Below are 10,534 nucleotides of genomic sequence, written 5' to 3'. Positions count from 1 at the left end.
AAGTATGGTTAAAGGTTACAGAAGCTGGAATAACCTCAGTGATCATAGGGACATGCATGAAATCTCTAGATAAGATATGTAGTAAGATATGTTACTTAAAAATATATTTTAAGAATAAAGAAAACTAAGGCTTAAACAATAACAGTTACTCATCTTTTCCCCTATTAACTTTAAAAGATAGAAAATTGTTTTTATCTATGCCTTTATGTGTTGTACAAATGGAGTATTAACTTTGTTACAATAGTCTACCAATGAGATGTCAGAAGTATAATCTGTCCTCCTTAGTGTCAATGAAAATAGTCTTCTGATGTTGTTATTTATCTCTGGAAGAAAGGAGAAGCACCCTGGTAAGAACATCTGAATGGTAGAGTTATAGATTCACATAATATAATAAAAGAAAAGGAGATTAATACTGATGTCCCAAAGTTAAGAAAAACTTAGGGAGGGCCTAGAATATTAGGTCAAGGAAATTGCAAATCTTATAAACATTGGGGAAGGTTGGAAGTTTGTGAAATAAATGGTGAGCATAATGCACATTAAGTCATAAGAATACAAATTCTGGGATAAGTCTCAGCGCTATCACTACCACAGCCCCTGGCAGGCAGCTAACCCACATGGAGCAGCAGATCTCTCCTGTCTTACCTGTTGCTCCCTTAGAAGTGCATTTTAGTAAACCTGCCTGTACTGCTCTCCACTCTGCTTCTCATAAATCTTCTCATCTGTGGCACTTCTGGCTTACACTGCAGTTCTTCTATGTAAAATTAAGTAAAAGCTTTATAAAAATGAAGACAAAATTTGTACTTGTGTGCATATTGTAAATAAAAGAGAAACAGCAAAACACCAGTGAGTATATGAGAATTACCCTAAAGTGGATGAAATAAACAGGACAGCTAAGGGATTTGGGGGGCAAACTGGAGTACAGGGAACACTTTGATAGACATTGCAAGGAATAAAGGCATAAACTCTGAACTACTCCTCATATAGAATTGAAAATAACTATTGCTGAAAATAGAGATCATATATTACAGAAAAATCTGGAATTTTAGTCTTTGTTTGTACTACCTAAGCAATCTCAACTTTCCCAACATAGTTTACTTCTTTTGCCAAGGATTTTCTCTCTCACTTGTAAAGTCAAGAGATTTACAGAGAGTATTTCCAAAGAAATCAACAACAAAAAGCAAGCAGAAAAAAATCTTCAATATGTAGAGACTGATCAACCCACTGTGAAATGACTGCTTGATTAGTAACAAAATGAAATAGGAAGTAATAATAAAACACCAAAATGGTGACACAACCTACAAGAACCTATGGATATATTGAAAACAATCATTATCAATCATTGCTTATTGATGTAAGCATTATAAGCTTACATCAATAAGCAATGAAGATGCAGATATTCTTATCATTCATCATAAAGAACAAAAGAAGAACAATCAAAGCCAAAATCCAGGAGAAGGAAGGCAATAATAAAAGTTAGAGCAAAAATAAAGGAAATATAAATGGAAAAAAAAATAGTACAAAAGATCAGTGACAGCAAATGCTACTATTCTAAAGAAAAAAAAACTATAAAATAGTCAAAACTTTATCTAGATACACAAAGAAATAACAACAGAAAAATAATAATAAAACTTTTTTTTCTTAAAGCCTTTACTTTGAGACATGATGGAAGAAAATAGACACACATGGGAAAGACATGATTTACAGTTGAAATACAGTCTAACCAGAATGCTTTAGAGCCTATTAAGGTCAGGGTGTGCAGAGGGTACAGGCCAGAGGCTCAGGGGTGGTGAGAGGCTTCACCAAAGACAGAGTGAAGAGCAGAACAGGCAGATCGACGAAGTACACTGCTGAGAGGAGCAGCGGGCGGGTCAGGAGAGGTCTGCCACACCATGTGGTCACCTCCGGGGCAGGCGGGAATCGAACTCATGCGGAAGTGGTTTCAGCTTCTTAGTGCAGTGCTTTAACCCGCTGCGCCACCAGGGAGGGCCCGAAAGGCAATTTTAATATTCCTCTCCTTCTTCCTCACCCTCGCCTTCCACAGAATCCACACCCACCTCCTCATAATCCTTCTCCGGGACAACCATGTCCTCTCTGGCCTCAGAAAACTCCCCTTCCTCCATGCCCTCTCTTATGTACCAGTGGACAAAGGCCCGCTTAGCTTACATCAGGTCAAACTTGTGGTGCAGGCGGGCCCAGGCATCAGCGATGGTTGTGGAGTTGCTTAGCATGCACACGGCCCGCTGCACCTTGGCCAGGTCTCCCCTAGGGACCACCGTGGGAGGCTGGTAGTTGATGCCCACTTTGAAACCAGTAGGGCACTAGTCCACAAACTGGATGCTGCTCTTGGTCTTAATTGTGGCAATGGCAGCACTGACGTCTTTGGGAACCACAACGCCACGGTACAATAGGCAGCAAGCCATGTATTTACCATGGAGAGGGTCACACTTCACCATCTGGTTGGCCGGCTCAAAGCAAGCATTGGTGATCTCTGCCACAGAAAGCTGTTCGTGGTAGACTTTCTCAGCAGAGATGATGGGGGCATACGTTGCCAGAGGGAAGTGGATACCGGGGTAGGGTACCAGGTTTGTCTGGAATTCTGTCAGAATCAGAAACAAAGAAGAGAAGTTACAGCAGACATCTCTGAAAAGATGTTGATGAAGATGTGGAAAAAAATGTAATGTGTGTACAATACTGATTGTGATACAGACTTCCCCAGCCCATATCAAAGCAGAATAGATGGTTCTCAAAATATTAAAAATATTTCTACCATATTATCCAGAAATTCCACCTCTATGTATCTACCTAAAGAATGAAAAAACTAAGCAAAGAGACAGCTGACTACTATAGACCTGTAACACCATTTATAATAGTGAAATCATGGAAACAGCCTATCTACACAAGGATGAGTATAATGGACAACTACAAAGCTATTAAAATTAAGTGCGGGTTGCATAGAAAATGCTAGGTGAAATAAGTCAGAACGAGAAAGACCAACGTAGAATGTTTTCATTAAATACAGGATATGGAATATAGAAGAAAAAGTAGATCACACAAAACCAAACCAACCTTATAAACCAGACTGTAGAACTTGGGTTATCATAGATTTTGGGCAAGGACGGAAAGAAAATTGGAGGGGACACCAAAGTAATGTACAAATCCAATGCATCTTTATCAAATTTACTATAATGAAAGACAATGGGTGCTGTGGGTATGGGTGCGGTATGGTAACATATTTTGAAGGGAAGTGCTCCTACCCTTTTGAGTAATATAGAGAGGTATAAATCAACTTAACCTCAATAATGATGATAAAAATATTTGTGAAATACCAATAGATTTGAGGTTCAGTGAAGTAACTGTGAGAAGTTAACGCAAATTTCTAAATTATTTAAAAAAAATATGCATACAAGATCTGGAGTACAGACCAGAGGTGTGAGGGGTGAGAGGATTCACTATAGTGGGGAGCAGAACAGGCACATCTACTGACATACTCTGCTGAGTAAGGCAGTAAGTGAGTCAGGAGAGGTCTGCTGCACCATGCGGATCAGCACCCTGGCCTGGGATCTAACTCATAGTGCGGTGGCTGCTGACAACTTCACAGTGCTGCACCAACAGCAAGGTATTTTTATTTCTAAAAAATAAAAAATAGATAATGAATCCCTCGAGGAGAAAAAAAAATACTATTTTCATTTCCCTAAATTTTTGTGAACACATGGAGACGATTTATTACTTGACTATGAATCACTTAAGTGCATAATATTGGATATCTTGGCAGTTGCATGGTTCGATGTTTCTGTAGTAGTCTGCTTAATCTACCATCACAAATAATACAGGCCTATTAGCTTAAGTGACAGAAATTAATTTGTTCATAGCTCTTGAAGCTAAAACTCCAAAATCAAAGTGTAGAACTGCTTAATTTCTGCTAGAGACTCATTTTTGGAAGGCTGCTTCTGAAACTGTTCTCTCAGAACTTTCATTTATTTCATGTGTGCACAGGAAGAGGGTAAGTTTTTGTTATCTCTCTTATAAAAACATTGACCTTATTGAAGGGGCTCCAAACTCATTTATAACCTCAATTAACCTTAATCACTTCCTAGAAGCCACACCCCAAATACAACTACACTAATACAACTACACTAGAGTTTAAGACTTCACCATATGAATTGGTTTTGAGGGGACACAAACATTGTCATTTACAGTTTCTATCATTGTATCTAGAGCTTAAGTTCCTTGCCCATACCAAGCAAGAAAATTAAGTTCTCTATCAATAATGTAGGAAATATAAAAGCATAAACTTTACAAGATATTAAAAAAAACTCAAAATGCATCAGACATAAAGACAAGACACAAAACTACAAAATACAGAGAAGAAAATATAGCCGTAAATATTGTTCACATTCAGATAAGCAACTTTTTCATTTATATTACACCAAAAATGCAAACAGCCAAAAAATATGTTATCAAAATTTATACTTTGTGTTTCAAAAAACAGTATAAGAAAGAGAAAAGACCCACAGCAGTGAATCTATCTGAAGAACCCTTGTAATTCAAATACAAAATGACAAATAACCCATATTTTTGATAATCAAATAATTTGAATAGCATTTACTTCAAGGAAGATAAGTTGTCAATAGCAAAAAAAACATATACTCAGTATTGTTAGTTATTAGGTAAATGCAGATCAAAACCCCAATGAGTTCCTCCCTGGTGGCCTAGGGATTAAGTCTAGGCACTAGCACTGCAATGGCCTGTCTAACCCACTGCACCCCTTATCAGTGTAATTCAGTAAATCCACCTGTTCTGTTCCTCACTCTATCTCTGGTGAATCCTCTCATCCCTGCACTTCTGGCCTATACCTCAGTTCTTCTATGCAAAATAAATAAATATAAAAAGTATGAGATCTCACTTTAAACTCACTAGGATGGCCACATCAGCTAGTAGTGAGAATGTTGACAAGTTGGAGACCTCAGTTTGTCAGTTACTTAAAATATTAAAAATATTATTTCCATATGACCAAGAAATTCTACATAGATATGTAGCAAAGATAATGGAAAACATGTCCATCAAAACTTGTGCATCAATGTTGAATGCATTATTTCTAACATAGGAACACATTCCCATAATATGGAATAAAGCACTTATATATGTTACACTATAATCACTATAAAGATCTTGCTCAGTGGGAAAAAAAAAAAAAAGACACAAAAGCAGCACAGATGATGGCTTTACATTTATATAAAGAGTCCAAAACACACAAATATATAATGTCACAAAGTAGATTAGTGGCTGCCAAAGTCTGGAAATATGTGTGTGTGGTGGAGGTGGGAGGGAGGGGGAGGGTATGAGGTGATTGCTAAAGGTTAGAGAGTTATAAATATTCTGGAATTAGTGGTAGTTAATGGCTGTTCAACCATGTAAATAAAAAAATAAATTTAATTATGACCTTTAGAAAGGTAAATATGGTATTTGAATTAAAGAACAAAGAGCAATAAAGATTTTATGAGAGAAATAGGAAAGCAAAACAAATACATTTCCAGATAAACAAAATAAAAGCACAATGGAAAAATATTAACAGAAAAGAAATTTCTAAGCAATACCTCAAGCTATTTTCTTGAAGTATTTTTTTCCGTCAATATGAATGAAAACGCCAAGTTTTTTCATACCTGTCCCATTTTCCTATACAAAATGTAAATTGTATAATAAGAAAGACTAATGACTACAAATTGCAATACCTACAAATTGTAATCACTATGGATGTTAAAGCCTAAAATAGAGTGTATTGTAAGGAAAATTAAATGCACGGGTACAATCCTTACTTACAATGTATGCCTTTTAAATATAAGACTTTTCAATTATATTTATTGTGTTATAATTGGCTATAGAGAATTAATTTATGATTTTTGCATAAGGTAAAGGACAAAAATCCCGGAATTTCATTCAAAATGATTTCTGGTCCCTCCCTGGAGACTCAGTGGGTTATAGTGTAGCACTTATGAAGCTCTCCGCAGCTATTGCAGCAGGAGTTTGATCCCCAGGCAGGGAGCTGACTCACATACCACAGCTGCTCTCCCTTCAGCAGTGTATTTCCGTCAATCTACCTGTTCTGCCTTCACACTGTCTCAGGTGACCCTCTCCCAAACCTTTGGTCTGTACACCAATACTCATATGTATAAACAAACAAACAAACAGATAAATAAATTGAAACTTTAAAATAGTCTGCTTACAATCTGTCTCATAATTTCATGTAATCCTTGCTAATTTGTTCAATAAATTAAAATTGAATTAATTTTACTGTTTGACTTCTCATTGCACTTAGAAAAAATAAACACTAGCAACGTTCCATAAAGTCTCTGCAACTTGATTTAATTTTATTTCTGTCTCAGATTCACCTTTCATGCACCACTCTTCACTTTGCTAGCTTTTTCTCAGTCAAAGTTCTTATTTCACTTAAAAGATTCTCATGAAGTGTTTGGAGGCTTTGGCATTATCTAGGTGAGTCAACCCATGAAACAAAGCAATCTGTAATATTTTTTTCCTTCAAAGAAAGTGAAACTATTATCCTAATTCCTTAATCCAAGAATTTGTTTACCTTCTTGACTCCCTGCTCCTTTATACTTCTTGGAAGTTTGTTCAGCGAGATTCTAAATTCAGTTGCTCAAAGGTTTGAACAGAATAAAACTATATAGAAATATCTCTGTAGAGAACAAGGTGAGGCATTAGACAATAAGAAATTTGACAAGCTGTTGACATCTTGGAGGCATATAAAATAGGTCCAGAAAATATCCACATCAGTATGTAATACTGCATGCTTCTTATTTAGAGAATAGATGAAATATCTACACCAAAAAATCTTTTGTGAGAAGGAAATGAGTTATGCATTTGTCATGTTCATTAAGAAGAAAAGATCATCATGAAATGGACACTCATAGGTTCTAGTTCTAGTTCTTTTGATAACTAGTTCTAGTTCTTTTGATAACTTCATGGCACCCATGTTCATAATCACACACAAACAAACTGCAGACTACACTTGTGGAAACCACAGAATGTCCTATTTAATATGCACCACAATAAATCCTGAGAGTGAACCAATTCCCTGATCATAAAATACTTTAAAAGATATTATGGTTTAATAATTGCTCTTCAATGGTGAAATTGTTCCCAAGGCTACATCCTTCACAGACTCCTCTGGGTGACCCATAAGTATCATAAATTGAATAATGAAATGAAAATAATTTCTTTAAGCATCCCACCCCTTCCTCTCTATTCTTGTTTATCAGTCAGATAAGTGTTAAATGATGAAAATAAGTATTGTGAAGTTAAATTAAATATATTAGATTCTGACTTTGGGTATCACAGATGGAAATAATTTAACACACCTCCTAAAGACTGAAGATATCTTAGAACACTGTTGAATCTTTTTAAGTAGGAAAAAATAAAGTAAAGCCTAAATGTAAGATTTATTAAAATATAAACTTTTGAGGGGCCCTCACTGGTGGCACAACAGGTTAAAGCACAGCACTAAAGTGCAAAAGCCATTTCAGCATTAGTGCGATCCCCCACGACAGGGAGGTGACCCACATGACGTGGCAGACCTCTCCTGACCCCGGCTGCTCCCCTCAGCAGTGTACTTCGATGATCTGTTTGTTCTGCTCCCCGCTCTGACTATGGTGAATCCTCTCACAGCCCCAGAGTCTCTGGCTTGTTCCCCAGTTCTGTATGCATAAATAAATAAGTCTTTAAGTATATATAAACTTTTTTTTCCCATAATACTGTACTTATAGATCATTAAATGTTAAGAAAAAAAAAAGTCCATCACTATTAGATGATACTATATGTACCTTTAATTGTGAATCATTAAAAATTCCAAATGTGAAATAATTTTTACTTCTAAAGACGTTTTCAGTATGCCAGTTACTTTACTTTTCTCATGCCCACAACATGCAGAGCTATGCACAGTAGTAAGGTAACTACAATGTTGATTTCATAAATATACATTTATTCACCCCATCTTTTATAATTTGTTTGCTTTCTGAAGAACTAGTGAAGAATTATTACAGATATAAGCATGTAGTAAATACATGTGGCACATTTATATTTTTGAATCCAAGCTAATTTTTGCAAAATGCCTCCTTTTGTCTTTACAGCATGGAATGTTCAAGTTTTATCATGAGAAATATAATTTTGTTCTTTATAAGTCCTTATAAAACAAAACTAGCAGCTTTTATATTTTTTCCTACATTACATTATCTTTTCATAAAATCCACATCTAATTAATGGACTGCATCTTCACAACTGGGGTAGCTCACACTTACCACTGTAGCTGAGCTCACCTTATAAAATGCACCCTGCCCTCTTTGTGCATACACCCAGCATTCTGCATTTATTTATCCAGCATGTGTCATCTCCAGGGTGTGTCAGGCACTGCTCCAGATTTTAGAAAACAAAATATTTTCTCTTTGGACAATTTACTTTCTAGATAATGGCAGTGAGACAACAAGAAATACTTATAATAAATAATGGAATTATAAAACATTGGCCCTCCCTGGTGGCGCAGCCGGTTAAAGCACAGCACTGAGAATCTAAAGCAGCTTCCGCATGAGTTCAATTCCCACTTGGCCCGGAGGTGACCACATGGTGTGGCAGACCTCTTCTGACTCACCTGCTGCTCCCCTCAGCAGTGTACTTCGTCGATCTGCCTATTCTGTTCCCCACTCTGTCTCTGGTGAAGCCTCTCACCGCCCCTGAGCCTCTGGCCTGTACCCCAGTTCTGTATGCACAATAAATAAATCTTTAAAAAAAAATCTGCAGAAAAATAAATATAAGTAGAGCACATTAAGTAGGTTTACAAATTTGGGATTGTAAATACAGTGGTATGGACCTCCCTGGTGGCATAGGACTTGAAATCATAGTGTTATCAAGCTACAACGAGCCTCTACAGCATGAGTTCAATGCCCAGCCAGGGAACCAACCAGATATGACACAGCAGACCTCTCCTGTCTAACCCATCGCTCCCTAATTTTGCTCCCCACTCTCTTTCTGGTGAATCTTCTTATCCCCACCTCTGGTCTACATCCCAGTTCTTGTATTAATAAATAAAAATAAATCTTTTTAAAAATAAATATATACTATGGTAAAGTATACCTCATTGAACAAACAGTTATTTGGGTGAAAAATAATTCTAATAGAAGAGCTAGATACAGATTTTAAGATGGGCTTAGTGTGTTTCAAGCAAGTCTTGCAGACTATCCTGACTGCAAAGTTGAGAACCAGAAAAAGAAAAGTAGGAGAAGAAATCTGTTGTTTGAGCCCAATCACCAAACACTTAGAAGATTCAAGGATTTTGGATTTTACTGACAGGAAATTCATGATCATTATATATTTTGGCAGGGGAGTGATATGAATTTATATTTTAAAATAGTCACATGTTGCCCTCTCTGGTGGCGTAGTGGGATAAAGCACAGCACTAAGAAGCTAAAGCCATTTCCACATGAGTTCGATTCCCGCCTGTCCAAGAGGTGACCACATGGCATGGCAGACCTTTCCTGACCCGCCCGCTGCTCCCCTCAGCAGTGTACTTCTTCGATCTGCCTGTTCTGCTCCCCACTCTGTCCTCTGTCTCTGGTGAAGCCTCTCACCGTCCCTAAGCCTCTGGCCTGTATCCCAGTTCTGTATGCACAAATAAATAAATAAATCTTAAAAAAAAAATAGTCACATCTTAATTCAGGCTACTAGAACACAATACTGTTGATTAGGTGGCTTAAACAACAAATACTTTATTCTTCACAGTTCTGGAGGCTACAAACCCAGCGTTAGTGTCTGGTGAAATCTGGCTCTGTGGCATGTAAACATCTACTTTCTTGTTGTATCCTCCCATTGTAGAAAGAGAGAGATGATCTGGTGTTTTCCTCTTATAATGACACTGATTCCAATATAGGAGGTTCTAACACCTTGACCTCATCTAAACTAACGATGGCAGGTCCCCAAGTAATATTGCTTCTTTCTATATCATTTCTTATAACAATGCTGAAAAAGAAGCAACCCTGGCCAATAGTCAATCAAATGACATTTGAGGAACTGCTTTCATTACACATTATTTTGCTTAAAGTGAATTTCCAGAATCTACCAATGACAGTAAGTAAGGACTTACTGTACTTCCAAAAGGCGCACCTCCAAGTGCCATTACATCAGCAATTATGGCTTCACAATGTGACTTGGAGTGCAGGAGTACAGACATGTGTCCTGCCAGTATGAGATTATGTTGGTTTCTCTGTAAAAATGTCAAAGATATACCTGCGAAGAAAAGCAAGGCTATTACATTTCTTAAGGTGTGAAGTAATGTTGTTTCTACTAAGTAATAGAAGAGATATGCACTCTGGTCAAATTCCCGAAGCATTTTACTGATAAGAAAAAATAGGGTATCTTGACAGTTCATCACGGAATATGCATTGTTACAAAGTCATAAATATGAGTAACTGGAAAAGTGGAATTGCAATTTCTGAGAAAAGGGAGGCTCTATAAACAACAAATATATTTTATT

At 36.9% G+C, this 10,534-nt stretch overlaps 1 protein-coding gene across 1 annotated transcript; it reads right to left on the bottom strand.

Moving 5' to 3' along the window:
* Positions 1–1,999: 1,999 nt before the first annotated feature.
* LOC101635758 (tubulin alpha chain-like) lies at positions 2,000–9,871 on the bottom strand. The gene is given in 2 exon segments (XM_012724007.1): positions 2,000–2,640; positions 9,801–9,871. Coding segments are annotated over 2 exon segments (711 nt in total). The 3' UTR covers position 2,000.
* Between the last annotated feature and the right edge of the window lie 663 nt (positions 9,872–10,534).

Source organism: Condylura cristata, unplaced genomic scaffold, assembly GCF_000260355.1.
Source record: "Condylura cristata isolate star-nosed mole 26May11 unplaced genomic scaffold, ConCri1.0 scaffold00012, whole genome shotgun sequence".
Lineage (NCBI taxonomy): Eukaryota > Metazoa > Chordata > Mammalia > Eulipotyphla > Talpidae > Condylura > Condylura cristata.
This window is presented reverse-complemented; position numbering and strand designations above follow the sequence as displayed.